Source organism: Ceratotherium simum, chromosome 35 (assembly GCF_057802395.1).
Source record: "Ceratotherium simum simum isolate JZ-2026a chromosome 35, ASM5780239v1, whole genome shotgun sequence".
Taxonomy (NCBI): domain Eukaryota; kingdom Metazoa; phylum Chordata; class Mammalia; order Perissodactyla; family Rhinocerotidae; genus Ceratotherium; species Ceratotherium simum.
This window is the reverse complement of record NC_141934.1, coordinates 21,337,749-21,357,715: the sequence shown is the minus strand read 5'-3', so window position 1 is coordinate 21,357,715 and position 19,967 is coordinate 21,337,749. Positions and strand designations below refer to the sequence as shown.

At 49.1% G+C, this 19,967-nt stretch overlaps 1 protein-coding gene across 1 annotated transcript; it reads left to right on the top strand.

Annotated features, from left to right (window-relative positions):
- The first annotated feature begins 1,530 nt into the window (after window positions 1-1,530).
- On the top strand, window positions 1,531-18,919 carry OAS2 (2'-5'-oligoadenylate synthetase 2). The gene is made up of 10 exons (XM_014787092.2): window positions 1,531-1,738; window positions 3,290-3,557; window positions 6,366-6,544; window positions 7,484-7,719; window positions 8,214-8,355; window positions 12,777-12,950; window positions 13,779-14,061; window positions 15,207-15,394; window positions 16,482-16,720; window positions 17,842-18,919. The coding sequence occupies exons 1-10, from the start codon at window positions 1,562-1,564 to the stop codon at window positions 18,008-18,010; spliced, it is 2,055 nt and encodes a 684-aa protein (XP_014642578.1). The 5' UTR covers window positions 1,531-1,561; the 3' UTR covers window positions 18,011-18,919.
- The last annotated feature ends 1,048 nt before the right edge of the window (window positions 18,920-19,967 follow it).

Below are 19,967 nucleotides of genomic sequence, written 5' to 3'. Positions count from 1 at the left end.
CCATTGCCATGGCAATTGGAAACAGTCATGGCGCTGCTGGGTGTGTTACGTAGCAGGGTAACAGATTACAACGAGTGTACAATGAGCCGTGGGGTCTATGTCAGGTCAAGTCAGACTGCCATGTTGCCTTCAACTGGTTTTAACTGGTTTTGACTGTATGTCTCAGCCGCCTCCTCCTTCCTCTCTTGATGGTTTCCTGGAAGCTAAAGAGAACATGTCAGGCTTGTCCGAGCAGGGCTGCGGTTACTGGTTTATGGCGTCGGTGGGCCAGGTAACAACTAGATAAGGCCCACCCATATTATGGAAGGTAATCTGTTTTACTTAAAGTCTACTGATTTAAATGTTAATCTCTTCTTTAAAAAATACCTTCCAGGGCCAGCCTGGTGGCACAGCGGTTAAGTGCGTGCGCTCCGCTTCAGCGGCCTGGGGTTCACAGGTTCGGATCCTGGGCGCACACCAACGCACCGCTTGTCAAGCCATGCTGTGGTGGTGTCCCGTATAAAGTGGAGGAAGATGGGCATGGATGTTAGCCCAGGGCCAGTCTTCCTCGGCAAAAAGAGGAGGATTGGCATCGGATGTTAGCTCAGGGCTGATCTTCCTCACAAAAAAAAAAAAAAAAAAAGTTCCCAGAAAGATCTAGAACAATGAGCAAATTTCCAGGTACCGTGGCCCAGCCAAGTTGACCCACAAAATTAATCATCACAGCAGAGAAGGACCCTTCTTCCCACACCTTAGGGATCTCTGCCGTCTGTATTTCTTATTACCGCTAGACAGAGGCAGCCCCTGGGAGCCCTCTGTGAGTTTCATTTTCATAGCGTTGCACATCTGTCTCCCTCCAGCCTGTGCTCTCCTGGGCCTATTTTCCATCCTTGCTGGGGGGTGGGAGGGTGGGGAAGCACCTGATGAGGCCCTGCAGGTGTCCACACGTGTGCTGAGGAACTGGGCACACAGAAGCTCCCCTGCACTGACCCCTCCGGGACCTATTCGCCCAGTGGCAGAACTGAAACCTGAGTGTAGCTCAGCCCTTGCCTTGCTGCGCGTCCCTGAGCAAGTCACTTCCCTCTCTGGGCCTCTTTCTCCTCGCTGCTCTCATTGACTCTGAGTTTCCAGGCCACTGAGGACAGGGGAAAAGGGAAAGAACCTCCGAGAACAAACTTCGCCCCTTGTAAAATGTTAATTACTTAACAAACACAAAGCATTCGCCCATTCTAAGCGCTCTGCAGGTGTTACGTAATCCTCACATTAATCCTACGAGAGAGGTACCATTGTTATCCCCTATTTAACAGGTGGGGAAATTGAGGCACAAAAAGGGCAGGCAATGTGCTCCAGCACACAGGTCTGGTGTGTATCGAGCCCCCACCATCGGGCTCCAGAGGCTGCGAGTTGACTCAGAAGGCTTCTGGGAACCGCTGAGAGGCTAACCCCAGCTGCGAGGGCAAACTCGAAACCAAGGAGATGGAGAGCTGGGTGAGTTTCAGTTTCCTGGCTCTCAGCACAGGAGTTTCTCTTTCTCTTCTTCCTGCTCAGCCATTAGCTGTCAGCCCAGCAGCCAGCAGGAGCCATGGGAAACTGGGAGTCCCACCTGTACACAGTGCCTGCTCATAAACTGGACGGGCTCATCCGGGACTCGCTGAGGCCCTCTGAAGACTGTCAGAAGCACATCGACAGCACCGTGAACACCCTCTGTGCCGCCCTGCAGGAAGCCGAGCCGCTCTCCCTGGAGAAAAGTGTCGCCAAAGTGAGTCGCGGGCTGGGCTCTGGGTTTCTGGGAGCCGGGAGATCTCACAGCCACTGGAAGGCAGAGAGACTTGGTGCTGAGCAGCTACGGTGTGCCAGGCTCTGAGCACACAAGACATCAGCTCGTGCTCCCCACACTCGAGTGAGCTGATGGGAGATGATGTACAGCTTAGGAGCACGGGCTAGGAGCCGGCTCTGTCTCTTCCTCCTGTGTGACCCGGTGCAGGTTGCTCACCCTCTCTGCGCCTCAGTCTCTGAATCTGTAAAATGGAGGAGGAATAATACCCACCTCGGGTATTCTTAGCACAGAGCCTGGTACATAGTTAGTGCTCAATAACTTAGCCGTGATTACTCACTGTTATTGTTTCCCTCTGCCCCATATCACAGAGGAGTAAACTGAGGTTAGGAGACTTCAGTCAAACTACCAGAAGTTGCTCTGTGGTTTCTCAACAGCAAGGAGGCGGGGAGCTCTTATCAGTCAGAAATGTATGGTGCTGTGGCCACAAATCCCAGGACTGAGGCTGATGATTCGGGGTTAGAGATCTGCGCCCCCGCCCCCCACCCCCCACCCCACCCGCCCCATGCTCTCTGGCACCAGCTTCCCTCTTCTCAGCAGACATGTGTCTTCTGGCCTCTGCCTTTAGGCACACTCAGGATCTCTAGCAATAAAGACACCTGGACACTTGGTGGCCCCCCGCCCTGGCCCAGATGGGCAAACTGAGGCATGAGGAAGTTATTTAATAGCTGTAATCAGAGCTGGAATTTAAACCCAGGCAATCTGCTTGGGAGCATGCGCCCTTAACCACTATGCCATCCTGCCTCTCAATATTGTTAACTTTTTTCTAATTAAAATAAAACATACAAAAAGAAAAGTGCACAGATCTAAGTGTACAGCCTGGTGGATTGCCACACACAACATACATGTGTAACCTGCACCCAGATCAAGAAATAAAACATTCCACCTGCCAGAGTCCCTGGACCCCCATCCGGTCACTACCTCCAACCCCAGGCAACTGATCCTGACTTATAACAGCATAGATTCATTTCGTTGGGTTTTTAACCTTTCTAAATGTAGGGTGACCAACCGTCCAGGTTTGTCCGAGACTGAGGGGTTTTCTGGGACATGGGCCCTTCAATGCTAAAACTGGGACTGTCCCGGGTAAACCAGACAGGTTGGTCGCCCTCTATAAGTGCAATCATGCACTGTGTGGTTTCTGTGACCATCCTGTTTATGAAATCTATGTTGTTGTGCGCAGGTGGTGTTTATCATTGTGTTGTTGTATGTGTCTCCACTGTGTGGGTACACCACGTTTGTCCATTCTATTGTTGATGGCCATCTGAGTTGCCTCCAGTTTGGAGCCAGTATGGAAAGTGCTGCTATGGGCATCCCGATTCAGGTCTATGGGTGGACGAATGGACGCCTGGTCACTCAATTTTAAGAAATGGTGACATTTTGGACTTTTGCTTGAGTTGAGAAATACTACTGCCTGCTGGGGTGCCCTGTGACCCCAAAGGACCCAGAGTCTCACATCTTTTTCTCTATCGCTGGCAGGGTGGCTCCTATGGCCGGAAAACGGTCTTAAGAGGCAACTCCGATGGTACGCTCGTCATCTTCGTCAGTAACCTTGAAAAATTCCAGGATCAGACGAAAAGCCAACAGGAAATCTTCAAGAAAATCTGGGAGTGTCTGAGAGCCTGTCAGGTCACAGGCCTGGAAGCCAAGGTGCAGATCCAGAGGCCCAACAGTGGGCTCACCATCCATGTGTCCTCAGGATGCCAAAGCATCACTTTTGAGGTGCTGCCTGCCTTCAATGCGCTGGGTGAGCCCTCCTGGGTGTATGGGGGTGGGTTCAGATCTGGAGGGGTTTGTTGAGAGAGCAAAGCCAAAGAAAGGGGTGGCAGACAGCCATGTGGGTCCTCTAGGCTGGGGATGGGATAGATACCACTGGTGCTTTCCAAAGTGGGGGACCATAGACCTTCAAGAGAGGAAGTCTCTCCTACCTGGGCTTACTCTCTTCTCTAGAACTTTTCTCTCATCTCTTAATTGACTTTGGCGAAAATGTTCTAGATTCTAGACTCTAGAGAAGAGCTTCTCAAACTGTGACATGCCCACAAATCACCAGAGAACCTTATTAAAATGCAAGTTCTGATTCAGGAGATCAGGGGCAGGGCCTGGGATTCTGTATGTCTAACCTGCCGTGATGCTACTGCTGCTCTGTGGACCACACTTGGGGATTTAGACTAGAATAAACATTGGTTAGAGGAAGAGGATGAGGCAAACATCTGGGAAAAGTTCAGCTGGGGCAGGCATTTGGAGTCTGCCTTCTGACCAGGTCAACATCAAGGCAAGGACCATCCATGGGCAACTGGTTGGATGAATGGATGGATGCGATTGTTGGATGAATGGATGGATAGTTGGATGGATGGATGGATGGATGGATGGATGGATGGATGGATGGATGGATGGATGGATGTTTGGTTGGATGGATGGACAGATGAACAGAGAGATCATTGGATGGATGGTTGATTGGATGGATGGATGGATGGATGGATGGATGGATGGATGGATAGTTGATTGGATGGATGGACAGATAAGACTCAGCATACAGTTCAGTCTCAAGCCCAGGTCCATATATAGTCACAAACTTAAATGCTAGGGCTGAAATTTAACCTCTCATTAAACAAATGGGGAAACTGAAGGAAAGGAATATTCCCAGGGCCACTGAGCCAGTTACTGACACAACTAGAATAAAACCCCAGTTCTTCTAAGCCCCAGGCTAGGGGTTCCTTTAAGGTGGTGACACACACACACCTTGATGACTCATATTCACAGAAAAGTGACCCAGTTCAGAGAAAAATGCACCAGTTTTGAAGGTAGGCAGCCCCGAGTTCTTACCCTGGTCCCACTACTTACCCACTTTTGCCAACTGTAAGATTAGACTAGAAACAGCTAGCTTGCAGGGCCTTTAACATGATAAGGTTTAGAGTAGGTGCCTGCCTCAAACCAGGGCTGGAGTCAAGGTAAAGAGACAAAATGTGACTCAAAATCTTTAGGAAATCCTCTCCTCTTTTTCAGAGCGGGGCGTTTGGAGACTAGGCCAGAGCGCCCTCTGCTGGGTGGGTTCACCCCCTCATACAAGGATGGTGTGAGCCGGAGAGATAAGCTCCTCCTTACATGTAGTATCCAGAAGCTGCCACCAGATGGTAGTAGAGCTGCACATGCCAAACAAAGATCCCTTTTCTAGAAGGAAACAATAATAGTTGCTTTCTGAGAAAAATAACCTACTGGGGAATTCTTAAATTACTTTCTTTACTAAATAGTAGCCTAACTGGTCTGGCCTGCTCTCCACACCAGGTCCAGGCAGACCTGCTCCAACTCCACATCTCTTTCCACTGCTATGTGCCACCGCTGCTCTCTCCCCAGGGTCTTTGACCCCAAACAGGACTCTTCTATTTACCTGACTTCCTGGTGTGTCAGCTCCCTCATCTGTAGATTAGCAGTTTATTGCAATAACCACCCAAGAGTAGTGGGAGGCTTGTCTATTTCTCTGTACCTGAGGGGTTTGAAAGTGCCTGGCATGGGAGAAGCACCCAACAAACGTTAGCTACATTATTACCCTTATTGAGGGGGACAGGATGCTCTTTCCCTCAACCTCCCTGCATGCCAAGGGCCCAGAACTGTGTCAGGCTAATAGTGGAAGTCAGTGAATGTCTGTCGGGTGAATGAAAAGAACAAGCTGGCTACTGTGTCCTATTGTTTACCTAAATGTGTCTGTGAACAGTGGAGCTCAGCTAGCAAGAATGGGAACCCTTAGATTAAATTCTGTGACCTACTGACATCTCCCCCATTGCGTTTGCTTCCTCACCCCCATACCAGTGGTTCTCAAACTCCCGCGGATAACAGAATCACCTGAGGAACGTAGGGAACAATACAGAGGCCCAAGCTCTCTCCACTTGGGTATCAGATCTCCTGCAGAGAGGATCTGGAACTCAGAGGCCTGGGTTCATGGCTACAGGAGGCTCCTGGGCCTGTGTTCCTGATTACGTGTGCAGGATTCTGACAGGCACCCCAGTTTTGAGAACCACTGTGCTGCGTCACCCCACATCACGGGGTCCAGCTCTGCAGAGCGTGCGCCTGCCCACTGGGCTCCATCCCCAGCCTCCAGGGCCCGGCCTTCCCCTGGCCTCCCTCCTCCAAGTGCCTGTGTCCTGGACTCTGAAATAGAACATTCACTGGATGGGCTCAATAGCAGAACACATTGTATGTGATATATAAACTTTATTTTCTTCCAGGTGTATACCAGCTGTGCCAACACCATTGTTAAAGAAGCCATCCTTGTCCTACTAATTTGGAACACCCCCTTTTTCATTCATAATTGTGTTTCTCATCCCTCCTTTGGGTTCTGCTGGTCTTGTCCTAAGCCAGCACCGTATCGTTTTCATGACGGTCATTTTAGACTACATTTTCTTGTCTAGCAGGGCAAGCCACCCCTGACCTTTCCTGTAAATACACCAGTCCTCGTACAGATGAAGCCATAGGTGTGGGCCATCAACCCCCAACCGACCTTCCCTGAGGTCACTGAGGCCGGGTGACATGGATACCAAAAGTTGTTTCTCTTTCACACCAGGCTTAAGTGAGAATCCCAGCCCCTGGGCCTATCGAGAACTCAAAAGATCCTTGGATATGACAAACGCTCAGCCCGGTGACTTCTCAGTGTGCTTCACGGAGCTCCAGCAGAAGTTTTTTGACAACCGTCCCAGAAAGCTGAAGGATTTGATCCTCTTGGTAAAGCACTGGCATCTGCAGGTAATTTTCCAATTGTATGTCTATTGCTGTCATCCCTTCCTTTACACTGGGATCATTTACATTCAATAGAGTACAACAATCTTAAGGACACAGCTCAGTGCATTTTTGTATCCTCTAAAGCAACACCCAGATCAAAATAGGGCTCATTTCCTGCACCCCAGACACCCCACAGCCTCTGCCCACTCCCGGTCAATACTTCCCCCAAACGAACCATCATCCTCACATCCGCCGCCACAGAGCAGTTTTGCTTGTTTTTAAACTTGATATCGGTGGAATCGTGCTCTATGTACTTTGTGTGTGCCGTCTTTTGCTCAACGTGATGTCTGAGAGATTTGTCCATGTTGCTGCGTGTAGTCGTAGTTTTTCATTGCTTTGTCGTATTCCATTGTATTAATATACCACACATTTATCCATTCTACTGCTGATGGACATTTGGGTCATTTCCAAATTGGGGCTATTGTGAATTAGGTGACTATTGATATTCCCCCACAAGTCTTTTTGTGAATTTAAGCACTTTCCCCTTTCCCCTTCTCTTGGGTAAAGGTGCAAGAGTGGACCTGCTGGGTTATAAGGTATCTGCATATGTATGTATACGTGAATACATATGCACATGGCATATACATGTATGTATATGTGTGTACATAAGGAATATATACATGGATATATATATTTTTTTTAACTTTAGTAAGTACTGCCAAATAGCTTTCCCAAATGGTTGTACCAAATTACACTGCCGTCAACCACATATGACAGTTTCAGGCACTCCATGTCCTTGCCAACACTCAACATTGTCAGTCCATCAAATTTTAGACGTGGTGTCATTTTAGTCACTGGTGGAGGACAGCGACTTTTTATAGACTCTGGTTTCTTGATTTCAGACCCCTGGCAGGGGAGGATCTGGGTCCCCAAATTAGCCACTACCCTTTTCTTCTCCCACAGTATGTGATAAAGCAGGACAATTTCCCCCTGGCGCCCTCATATGCTTTGGAGCTGCTTACAGTCTACGCCTGGGAACAGGGGTGTGGAGCAGAAGACTTTGATATAGCTGAAGGCATCAGAACAGTTTTGGGGCTAATCATGCAGCAGAAGAAGCTGTGTGTCTATTGGACAATCAACTATAACTTTGAGGATGAGACTGTCCGGAACATTCTGCTGAGCCAGCTCCGATCGCGGAGGTACAAACCTTCCCGTGGCCCTCTCTCTTTACCTCTTCCTCTGCATGCCAGGCTGTACCCCCTTAGAATGAGGACTCAGCCCTGTCCTTTCCTGCCAAGGATACGCCAAAAGAATGCCAGCAGCAGGGGCCAGAATGCCAGGAGCCTGATCAATGCCGCTCACCTTCCAAACTGTTGTCACATTTTGTCGCCAAAACAAACACTAGTTAGGTGCTTCCCCTTATAGAAGGAAGGGGCTAAGAGAGAAGAAGGGGTTGGCGGGAAGAGGAGACACTTGATTATGTTATTAATGGAACATCGCTGTAAAGCAGAGAACCAGCAGGACCAGAGAAGCTAGACATCTTAGACGAAGCACCACAGCAACTGAGAGCACCCACAGGAGTTAAAACCCAGGTTACCAGATGCCCGGTCTAGGCCTCTTTCCCCAAAACGGATTTCTTCTCCCACAGGCAACCCAACTGATTTTTTTTTTTTTAATCTAACGGAATTCATAGGCCAGTAATCTTGGATCCAACCGACCCAACCAATAATGTGAGCAGAGATGATGTGTACTGGCAACAGCTAAAAAAAGAAGCTGAATGCTGGTTGTCTTCTTCCGGCCTGAACGAGCCACCTGGACCATCTTGGAATGTTCTGGTGAGAGGGTTTTCGAAATATAGCTTGTGTCATGCTGCAGGGAGGGTCCCGCTGACATGCAGACTGCCGTCTTATCCAAGATCAGCAGGGGTTTCCTAGGGCTGCTGTGACAAAGTACCACGCACTGGTGGCTTAAAGCAACAGAAATTTATTCTCGCACGGTTCTGGGGGCTGGAAGTCCAAGAGGAAGGTGTTGGCAGGGCCGTGCTCCCCCGAAGGCTCTCGGGAAGAAGCCTTCCCTGCCTCTTCCAGCTTCTGTGGGTGCCAGCAGTCCTTGGCTTGCGGCTGCATCACTCCAGTCTCTGCCTCCAGTGTCAGGGGGACTTCTCCCCGTGTGTCTCCACGTGGGCTTCCCTCGGTGCCTATCTGCCTCTCTCCTCTTCTTGTAACGACACCGGTCATATTGGATTAGGGCCCACCCTAATGACCTCATCTTGATGACATCTTGCAAAGACCCTACTTCCAAATAAGGTCACATTCACAGGTCCTGGAGGTTGAGACTTCAACATATCTTTTAAGGGGACACAATTCAATCCATAACACACCATTAGGGGCCTCCCCTTCTACTAAAATGACAGCAAAGGGCAAAATGGAAGAAAAAGGATGGGGGCACCTGAAGATGAGAGATTTCAATTAATTTCTGTCAGACAAAAAGCCGATGAGAAGGTGATGACATGAAATGGAGCAGAGCCCAAGAGGAAGGGGGTGGCAGTCACTCCTGCAGGTGCCAGGACAGGCTCTGAGCTCTGCCCAGGCAGGTGTGGGGACAAGAGTGAGAAGTGGGCTGGAGACAGGAGAACCAATCAAGGGACCAGCTGTGCACCAGGTGCATCTGACCCCCCATCCCCCATCCCCCAAAGAAGAAGCAAACCTGTCCACGTGGAACCCCCTGCACTCTCAGAGCTGGTTAGAGGAGGGCAGTCCAGCAGGAACATTCTCAGGTTAGACCACCGAACCCATTCAGCTTTCAGAGGGGGTCTCAGAGTGGAGTGGGGGGACAAATGCATCATTTGAGGCCAGATGAGTCAACCAGATTCCACATTTCACAGACACGGGACTAATTTATATCCCAATCATGGGAGGCAGAGCTCCACATTCTATTTGCACAGAAATTTGCGGGCCAATTTATCAGAAATCTAGGATGTAAATATAGATGTCAATGAGCTTACTCAGTTCACAGGGCCCTGGAAGTGACTGCACCTGTGAACAGGGACATCCCCTAATTGGATCCAGAAGGAATAGGATGCTCTGAGCAGTTACCCTGTGCCCCCCGCCCCTCCTCTCACTGGATCCTGGTCTTTGCTCCCTAAGCCCAATTTTCCTAGCTGCCTAAGAAAGCTTTTTGAAAAACTATTGCCCCCAGTACGGGCCAGCCCCATGGCGTAGTGGTTAAGTTCACGTGCTCTGCTTCGGCGGCCCGGGGTTCACAGGTTCAGATCCTGGGTGTGGACTGACGCACCGCTTGTCAAGCCATGCTGTGGTGGCGTCCCACATAAAGTAGAGGAAGATGGGCACGGATGTTAGCCCAGGGCTAGTATTCCTCACACACACACACAAAAAAAACTATTGCGCTCCAACATTTTATTCTGAAAAGCTTTCACATGTATAGAAAAGTTGCAAAAATGGTTCAGTGAACTTCTGTGCGCCCTTCCCCTGGAGGCCCAAATGTTTAACATTTTACCACATTTGCTACGTACAGTCTCTGTGTGTGTGTGTATACACGCTTATCATCACCGTCATTACTATTATTGTTATTGTTTATACTGAGCCGTTTGAGAGTCGGCTGCCAGATATCTCTCCTCTTTACCCTTACGTGTTGTCATAGGCATCTCAGAGAACAAGGACATTCTCTTAGGTAACCGCGAGCAGTGATCAACTTCTGGAGATTCAGATTAATATATTGTTATTGTCCAAATACAATCCGTTTTCAGATTTTGCCAATCATTCCAAGAATGTCCTTTATAGCCATTTTTTCCAACCCAGAAGCACACACTGTATTCAGTTCTCATGCCTCTCCTACACTATCTTTTGTTTGTTTGTTTTTTTTTGTGAAGAGATCAGCCCTGTGCTAACATCTGCCAATCCTCCTCTTTTTTTTTTTGCTGAGGAAGACTGGCCCTGGGCTAACATCCGTGCCCATCTTCCTCCACTTTATATGGGACGCCGCCACAGCATGGCTTGCCAAGCAGTGTGTTGGTGCGCACCCGGGATCCGAACCGGCGAACCCCGGGCCGCCGCAGCAGAGCGCGCGCACTTAACCGCTTGCGCCACCGGGCTGGCCCCTCCTACACTATCTTTTGATATGTGCTTTCGTCCTTTTGTCTTGCAACCCACCCCATCAACCTTTATTTCCAGATCTATGAAACCATCCCTCTTACAACAGCTGTTGGAGGCAATCCCGGCCCAGGAACCGCTACATAAGGGGGTTCAGGCGCTGGAGGGCGCATGCACACACACATATGCACACACACACGCGCACATGCATGCACACACACACACCACAACATTCCGCCCAGTGGAAGGGGCAGTACTGGCAACGAATCTGCCTTCAAGGGGACACTGTCCTCAGCAACTGTGAGGTCCACTTACATCTGGGGGCCACCAAGGTCCACCTTCAACTTTCAAGCTGAGCACCCCTCCCCCGCCCCCAGGTGAGCTGGCCCGTCTTGTCTGTGCTCGCCAGCAAAAAGACAGCATCTGCGTAGAGCCGTGTGTTCATTTCCTCTTACTGCTGTAAAAAGAAAAAAAAAGCCACAAACTTCATGGCATAAAATAACACGAATTTATTATCTTACAGTTCTGGAGGTAAGCCGTCCAAAATCAGTCTCATTTTGCTGAAATCAAGCTGTCCACAGGCTCTAGGGGAGAATCTGTTTCCCTGTCTTCTCCAGCTTCCCGAGGCCGCCCACAGTTCTTGGCTCGCGGCCCCTTCCTCCATCCTCCAAGCCCGCAGTGCTGTGTCTTCTCTCCGTCTGCCCCCTGCTTCCCTCTCCATAACGGTGACACTCCTGCCTCTCTCTTATGAGCAGCCTTGTGCTGACACTGGGCCCACCTGGATCATCCAGGATCCTCTCCCCATCTCAAGAGCCTTAATTTAAGCACATCTGCAAAGTTCCATTTTCCATATAAGGTAACCTATTCACAGGTGCTGGGGGTTAGGATGTGGACATCTGTGGTGGGGGTGTCACGATTCTGCCTACAACAACCAAGAAGCAGACTTCCTCTGCAGACTGAGACCTTCAGGGAGACCAACCATTAGCAGGCAGAACAGGGAGCGGGGTGTCATGACCTCATGGTACATGGAGCGGACCCCACCATCTGAACTTTTCTACTGAAGAGGAGACAACTGTGCTTCTGTGCGGGTTCGGACCCCATTTAGAAATCTGAATGTGGTTTGTTTCCAGAAGTAACCGCAGGTGCAAGAGAGTGAACAGGTCCCACCCTCCATGGTCCCGTTTGATTAGAGAGCAGAGAATTGGCCCTTCAGACTGAACACACAGCCCCTCTGGACCCAGCATAGCCCCTCTTCAGCACACTTAGAGAGAGCAGCATCCTTGGGGTAGTGAGTTAAATAGTGTCCCCCAAAATTAATGTCAACTTGGATCCCCAGAATGTCACCTTCTTTGGAAATAGGATCTTTCTGGTGTCATTAGCTAAGATGAGGTCATCCTGGATTAGTGTGGGCCCTGAATCCAAAGACTGGTATCGTTATAAGAAGAGACACTGTGACACGGAGAGGAGATGGCCATGTGACAGCAGAGGCAGTGATTGGAGTGATGCTGCTACTTTGGCGGGAGCCACCAGACACTGGAAGAGGCCAGGAAGGCTCCTCCCCTAGAGCCTTCAGAGAGAGCATGGCCCTGCCAGCTCCTTGACTTCAGACTTTCAGTCTTCAGAACCGTGAGAGAACGAATTTCTGTTGTTTTAAGCCCCCCAGTTGTAATTTGTTATGGCAGCCCTGGGAAACCAATCCACCTGGGCCCCGTGTGTTGAACAGAGGCTGATAGAACCTTGAAAAAGGGATTATTGTGATCATCAGAAATCCACAAGGCTACAGTAGAAGGGAAAATAAGGAAGGAGCAGATGAGTAAAAGAAGCTAAAAGGTGCTGGACATGAGCAGATGATGCCAAAACTGGCAGTGGAAACCAGAGAGCAATTCAGTGTCAGGCATTACCAACCCATCGGGAGAAGAATCTAGGTCTCTCCTAGGACGTAAGGAGGAGCAACTAGGAGAGGTTTTGTTTCTGGCAGGTCTTGGGTATTCACCCTAAACTCTCAGGTATGTTCTTGGGATGTGTCAATGCAAGAACTAAAGATGACAAAGGTACCAGCAGGAGGGTTGGAGAGTGGGAGGGAGAGGCAGGGCAGGGGCCCCAGAACAGGCGGGGTCGCTCACAGCGGGCTCTTGCATCTTCCCCAGCCAGCCCCGCTCTTCACGACCCCAGGCCATCTTCTAGACAGGTTCATCATGGACTTTCTCCAGCCCAGCAAAATCTTCCTAGATCAAATCAAGAAAGCTGTTGACATCATCTGTACATTCCTTAAAGAAAAATGCTTTCAACATTCAACGACAAAGGTTCTGAAGGTTGTCAAGGTGAGTACAGGTCCTTCTCTTAAGGGAATTACGGGCAGGGAAGGTGAGTACAGGCCCTTCTCTTAAGGGAATTACGGGCAGGGAACTAAGTGGTGACTGTACCTCTAGAAGACTCGTCTTCCATCAGAAGGTAGAGGGCAAAGGGATGAGGGAGGGAAGCTGGGGAGATGGGCAACTAGGACCTGATGTTCAGTGGTGGGTGATAAAGCACTGCTTATGTCACTACAACATGCTTCTGATTCTGTATGAGCTTCCTAGGGCTGCTGGCAATCCTTGGTGTTCCTTGGCTTGTAGGTGTGTCACTTGGACCTCTGCCTCCATCTCCAAGTCACCTTCTTCTCTGTGTATCTTCTCCTTTCTCTCCTCTTCTAAGGACACTTGTCATTGGACTTAGGGCCCACAGATCCCTAACTTAATTACATCTACAAAGACCCTTTCTCCAAATAACGTCACCTTCACACATTCCAAGCAGACATAACTTTTGGGGGACCACCATTCAAACCACTGCAGATTCTGAGCTCAGTGTGACCTGAACCAAAAAGTGACCTCTTTCCTGTTTCAATGACTAGAGCCCGATTCATCCCATCAACTGAGATAGAGATTCAGTAGATTGGACCATTCATGTCCATGGCTCAAAGGCCACAGGCTGACACGTTTCCCTCCATCTGTTGAAGACGAAACTCTCTGCTCTGGACTCAGCCCTAACTGGACCCTAACTTGGAACCTACCCTTGGCAACCTCATTAATTAGCCCAACTGGTAGAGCCCACAGGGCTGAGAGGCTCACGGTCTAGAAACCGCTGTATCTCAACTTGCCTTTCTTCACCAGGGAGGGTCGACCGCCAAAGGCACAGCTCTGAAGAGCGGCTCTGATGCCGACATCATCGTGTTCCTTAACTCGTTTAAAAACTACGCCTCCCAAAAAACCGAGAGATGCAACATCATCAAGGAAATCCGCAAACAGCTGGAAGCCTGTCAGCAGGAGAAGGAGTTTGAAGTGAAATTTGAGATTTCAAAATGGAAGGCTCCCAGGGTGCTGAGCTTCTCTCTGAAATCCAAAGTCCTCAATGAAAGTGTTGACTTCGATGTGCTGCCTGCCTTTGATGCGCTAGGTAAGACTCCCCAGACCTCAGCCTCTGGAGGAGGAAGGCGGCTTCTGGAGGGATGGGGGAAGGGGGTGGAGGGAAAGCCATGTGACTTAGTAACAGGTCATGGGTCCAGCCCCCCCTGCAGGGGGCGTGAATAATGGCAGCGATACCTTACACCTGTATCCCAACGACGGCCAAGACCCACATCTTCCACACCCGTGTTATCGTTCACAGTATCTGTCCAAGAATCGGGTACCCAGGAGTTCTGTACGCATTTATAGATAAAATGCCTCAACTATTAGTGGAAGAAATTAAAGAACAGACTGTGGGAGGAATTCTGAGGAAAATACAGGAAATCAGAGTGTTCACCTTCAATCTTAGGCAAAAATCTCCTTTAGAAATTCAATTCATGGGTGACAGATTCGTAAGGTATATTAAAAGAAACCAAGACTATTTCAGACATTTTCCAAATCCAAATCAGGAAGATATGGTACCGTCCCTCTGAATGGTTCTTAGTGTCTCTCAGAGAGGAAATAACAGTATTGATTGTGGGTCGGCTATCTTTTTTTGTAAAAGGTAGGATAGCAAATATTTTCAGCTTTGAGGGCAATAAGGTATTTGTTACAACTACTCGACACTGCCATTGCAGCCTGAAAGCAGCCATGGATAATACATTAACAAATGGGCACGGCTGTGTTCCGATAAAACTTTATTTACAAAAACAAGCAATGGGCCAGATTTAGTCTGGGGGCCATACTTTGCAAACTCCAGATCAGCACTGTCCAAAGGTCTTTCTGTGATAACGGAAATGTCCTATAATCTGTGTTCTATATCCATGGAGTACTTGAAACGTGGCTAGTGCTACTAAGGAACTAAATTTTTTATTTTCCTTTAATTGATTTGAATGCAAACAGCCACATTGGCTGGTGGTTACCATATTGGACAGTACAGGTCTAGATAATACTGTAATAGTACCACCTGGACTCATATCGATCATATTATCTCATTACTTTGGAGATGCTCTCAATATCTTAGATGTCAGTAATTCAAACACACTAACAGAGTTCAAAATAATTTCCCAGAATTTAATTATATTTGTCAACAATGTTTTGAAATCTGTTACTTTCTATATATATTAAGGCGTAATGTAAATATCTCCCCCATACTAGGTCAACTGAATTCTGGCTCTGCGCCCAGCCCCAGGGTCTACGCTGAGCTCATCCACCTGTATAAATCCTCAGACGCCGTAGGGGGAGAATTTTCTACCTGTTTCACGGAGCTGCAGCGTAACTTCGTGGAATCCCGGCCCACCAAAGTGAAGAGTTTAATTCGCCTGGTGAAGCACTGGTACAAACAGGTATGAGAGCTCTTGTTCCAGACGTCTGGGTCTTTTTTTGGTTTTTATCAGGACTCTGTGACCATGAAACCAGCACTTCTGGATTGCTCCACGTGCACGCAGTCTCCCATGTTGGGGGCTGAGCCACTTTAGGGAATCTGCCCAATCTTTATTCCCAAGTATCTTGGTGGAATTCCCATCACCCACCCCATTAAGGTGAGTCGAGTGTAGAGCCCCTCCTACCGTCAGAGCTGCTACACGTGGTTGATTTTGCCTTTGCTCTGACCAAAGAATTCTGCAGGAATCCAAGTTATCCTGCCTAGGAAGGGCAGGTGAAGATGGGATTTGCATGCCTACAAGTCACCGGCCTGGTTTATCTGCTTCTCGGTGCCCCTAATTAGTAGACACAGATGCTATCTCTTGGAAGGCAAGTTGAAGCCACACGCGGGACCAGAGGCTGCATTTTCTATATTGGTTACCCTCCCTTCACTTCCATCAACGGTCTTACACACAGAATGTTCTCAGTATTTTCAAGACAGCAAACATCCAGCACAATCTCAGCTCATTCTTGAGATGTCTCCTTTCTGTGTCCAGCTCCCTGAAGCCTGAGATGGAGACTGAGCTCTCTGGTTTCCATCCCAGAAAATCAGAGAAATGGCTCTACACCCCAGGGTGCTCAGAGCGTTCAGGGCTATGGCGTGACCTTGAGCATGTCACTTCACCTCCCCAAGCCTCAGGTCTTCATCTAAAAAGGCAATCTCTGCCTGCTTGGTAACTGTTGGAGGATTAGGAAGGACATAGGTAAACTGTCTGGCCCCATAATTAGCACGCAGGGGGGTTTAGTAAATGGCAGCTATGTTATAACCTGGGGAAGTCATATATGGCCAAAGGAACCTGCATGGGCAGCCTACGAGCTGCCAAGTGAGCACCCACAAACCGGCCTGCTCAGACCTCCCTCGGACCAGTCCCGCCAGCGCTGCATCTCGTGACTCAGTTTCCCAGCTGTGACCCCACCAGTCTTTGATGTGCAGTCTCCGCGGTTCTTGCTGACCTCATTGTACCTCCCTGCCTTAACCAGTATCATCTGGTGTTCCCGTTCTTTCCTCAGTGTGAAAGGAAACTGAAGCAAAAGGGATCTCTGCCCCCGAAGTACGCCTTGGAGCTCCTCACCATCTACGCCTGGGAGCAGGGCAGCAAGGTGCCGAATTTTGACACGGCCGAGGGTTTCCGGACGGTCCTGGAGTTGGTCACAAAGTATCAGCAGCTCTGCATCTTGTGGACGGTCAATTACAACTTTGAGGATGAGACCACGAGGAACTTCCTCCTGACCCAGATGCAGAAAACCAGGTGCCCCAAACCGACCCACCTCCTTTTCGTAACCTGATTCCCTCCAACAGAATGTCAGCGACCTGGATTCTCCTCCCGTGGGGTCAGGACTCATTATTCCTCACGTGACCCCGAGGGAGGACCGTGCTCACCACCAGAGCCTCCCAGAGTCTCCAGGGATAGAGTCCTAGGGAGGGGAGAAAATGACATCCAGGAGGAACAGGGAAGGAAGGACCAAGGGGCTGGGTCACTGAGTTGCTTTCGTCTTTCTAGGTTGGAAGGAAAAGCATGGATTCATTAGCAGGTCTAAGAGCTGTGGGAGTTGGACGTGCGTTCCTGAGAAATAACGCTGTCATTCACAACCAATTTAACCCACAGGGTTTTTATTAGATCAGCTTTTATCTACCCTTTCAGACCTGCATCCCACAAAACCTTCATCCTTCAAGTATAGGAAGGAAGGGACCGGCCCGGTGGCATAGCGGTTAAGTTCTCGCACTCCGCCTCCGTGGCCTGGCGTTCGCAGGTTCAGATCCCAGACGTGGACCTACCCACAGCTAATCAAGCCATGCTGTGGTGGCGTCCCATATAAGGCAGAGGAAGATGGGCACGGATGTTAGCCCAGGGCCAGTCTTCCTCAGCAAAAAGAAGAGGATTGGCATCGGATGTTAGCTCAGGCCTAATCTTCCTCACACAAAAAAAAATAAGAATAGGAAGGAATCTTAGTGTGTCTGCTCCATGCCACCAGCAGGGGACAAAAACAATGGAAGCAGAAGAAAAGACAGGAGCATTGAGAAAGAATAGAGAAGAGGAAAGAGACAATAGACGCTGTGGGTTGCCTACCGTGGGTGTGGCTTGCTTAAAGTTATAGTTGATTAAATTATACATCCTATTTCAGTTGGCCTAGTGGAGGAGATGTTTATATTACACCTCCATGTGTATAATAATTAACAGCTCTCAAAACTTTTTTGACAAATATAATTTAATTCTAGGAAATTACTTTGACCTGTATTCATACATTTGAATTACTGACAACTCAGATATGAGGGCACATTGTTTTACTGCTGAGAATAGAATGGCCCCCCAATTCTGAGGCCACTGGTTCTAAAAAGCACCCCTCTAACACCTTCTAATCCCTCATGTAGGCCCGTAATCTTGGACCCAGCTGAACCCACCGGCGACGTGGGTGGAGGGGACCGGTGGTGTTGGCACCTTCTAGCAAAAGAAGCTACCGAATGGTTGTCCGCTCTCTGCTTCAAAGACGGGAATGGACATCCTGTACAATCATGGAAAGTGCCAGTAAGAATAATCTAAAAGAAGTGTCGTCTGGAGATTGCCCTGTGACAGGCTTAAATCAAAGAGCTTCTCCTGCTGTAGCTTGAACTTGGGATTTGTTCAGCCACAAATAATGAAAAACCCAAGTCACAAGCTTGCACAATTGGTTTTTTCTGCTCATTACAAGAAATTCTAAGGCGGGCAATCCAGCACTCGCACAACAGCTCCATCCAGCTTTCTCCATCCACCACAGCACTACCGGCATTTGGGGCTGGAGAGTTCTTTGGGGGGGGGGCTGTCCTGGGCAGGGTAGGATGCTGAGCAGCATCCCTGGCATCTAGCATCCCCACTAGATGCCAGTAGCACCCCTGACCCATGTGACAACCAAAACACTATGTCCGGATACTGCAAACTGTCCCCTGGGGACACACTCATCCCCAGCTCTTTCTGGTTCCACTCTCTTTAGGTATCAATTTTAGTCCTCATGGCAATGAAAGTGGCTACTGCACCTCCAGGTGGTGGTTCTGGGTCCAGGCAGGAAGAACAAGAAGGGGGAGGATACCTATTAGAAGCCTCATGCAGCAAATTCTCTTACATGTCATTGCCCAGAACAGTCACATGGCTACCCATAACTTGAAAGTGGCTCCAAAAAGGGGAGTGAAGACACCTGTGGATGGGGGTTGATCAGCCAACCAAGTGTCTGCCACACCTGTCCAAAGCTCCACCTCCCACCAAGATACCTGCGACCAGGTATACGTGGTTCTCCCGCCAGGTTCTTTCTCAAGGTTCTTTCAAAGTAGGTTTTCTCAGCCTCAGCAACTATTGACATTTTGGGCCACATAATTCTTTGTTTGGGGGGCTGTCCTGTGCATTGCAGGATATCAAGCAGCATCCCCAGTCCCTACCCACTAGATGCCACCCAGTTTGACAATTAAAGATGTCTCAAGACATTGCCTCTTGTCTTATGGGGAGCAAAATCGCCCCCCGGTGAGCACTCCTGCATTAGAGGGACACCCCGCTCCAACTCCGGGGTCAGCTTTAGTTACCAAGATGTTCACTGTCAACAAGCACCCAAAAATTGTCCCTGGTAATAGTTACCCTCTCAGATACACTTCCTTCCCTTTTTTTTTCTGACTCTTTTAACCAATGGTTTTCACTGCTTAGGATACGTATTATTCTTGCACATGTATTTTTCTTTCTAGACAGCTCAGACACCAGGAAGTTGTGCAGCTGGGATGCATCCTATTACCAATGAGATGTTCTCACTCAGAAGTCGTAGAATCCTGGCATAATAATGCTAGGAGAAATTTCTAGAGGTCACCTGGCAATTGCTTTTAAAGAATCAGTTCACTGTGTAAAATAGTAACCAGATCCATTCTTCCATTGACGGTCTGCACAACCCCTTCCCATGTTTCTTCAACTCCTCTTAAAATCAAGACCACCGAGTTCTTTTAAAGTCTAGCCTTACTGAAGTCGCACTCCACGAGGGACCTGACTTAATTGAAAATATTTGCTTTCCGGGCTGGCCTGGTGGCATAGTGGTTGGGTTTGCACGCTCAGCTTCTGCCGCCCGGGGATCACGGGTTTGGATCCCGGGCACAGACCAGCGCACCGCTTGTCAAGCCATGCTGTGGTGACGTCCCATATAAAGTGGAGGAAGATGGGCATGGGTGTTAGCCCAGGGCTGATCTTCCTCAGCAAAAAGAGGAGGATTGGCAAAGGATGTTAGCTCAGGGCTAATCTTCCTCACACACACACAAAAAATTTTTGCGTCATCTAGCTTTATGGGCACCTTATTTCTGTCAACCATTCTGTATTTAGCTCCTTCCTTTTCCTTCAAGTCTTAGAAGCGCAATCTCTCTATTCCCAAAGTGAAGCCCCTTACCTGCCCCTTGGTTCCCATAATTCCACGATCTTGCTCTCAAACTCCTCCACCTCGCCCACCTCCCATCTCTTTCCCTCTGTACACAAAACCCTGTCTGTCCTTGCCCAACTG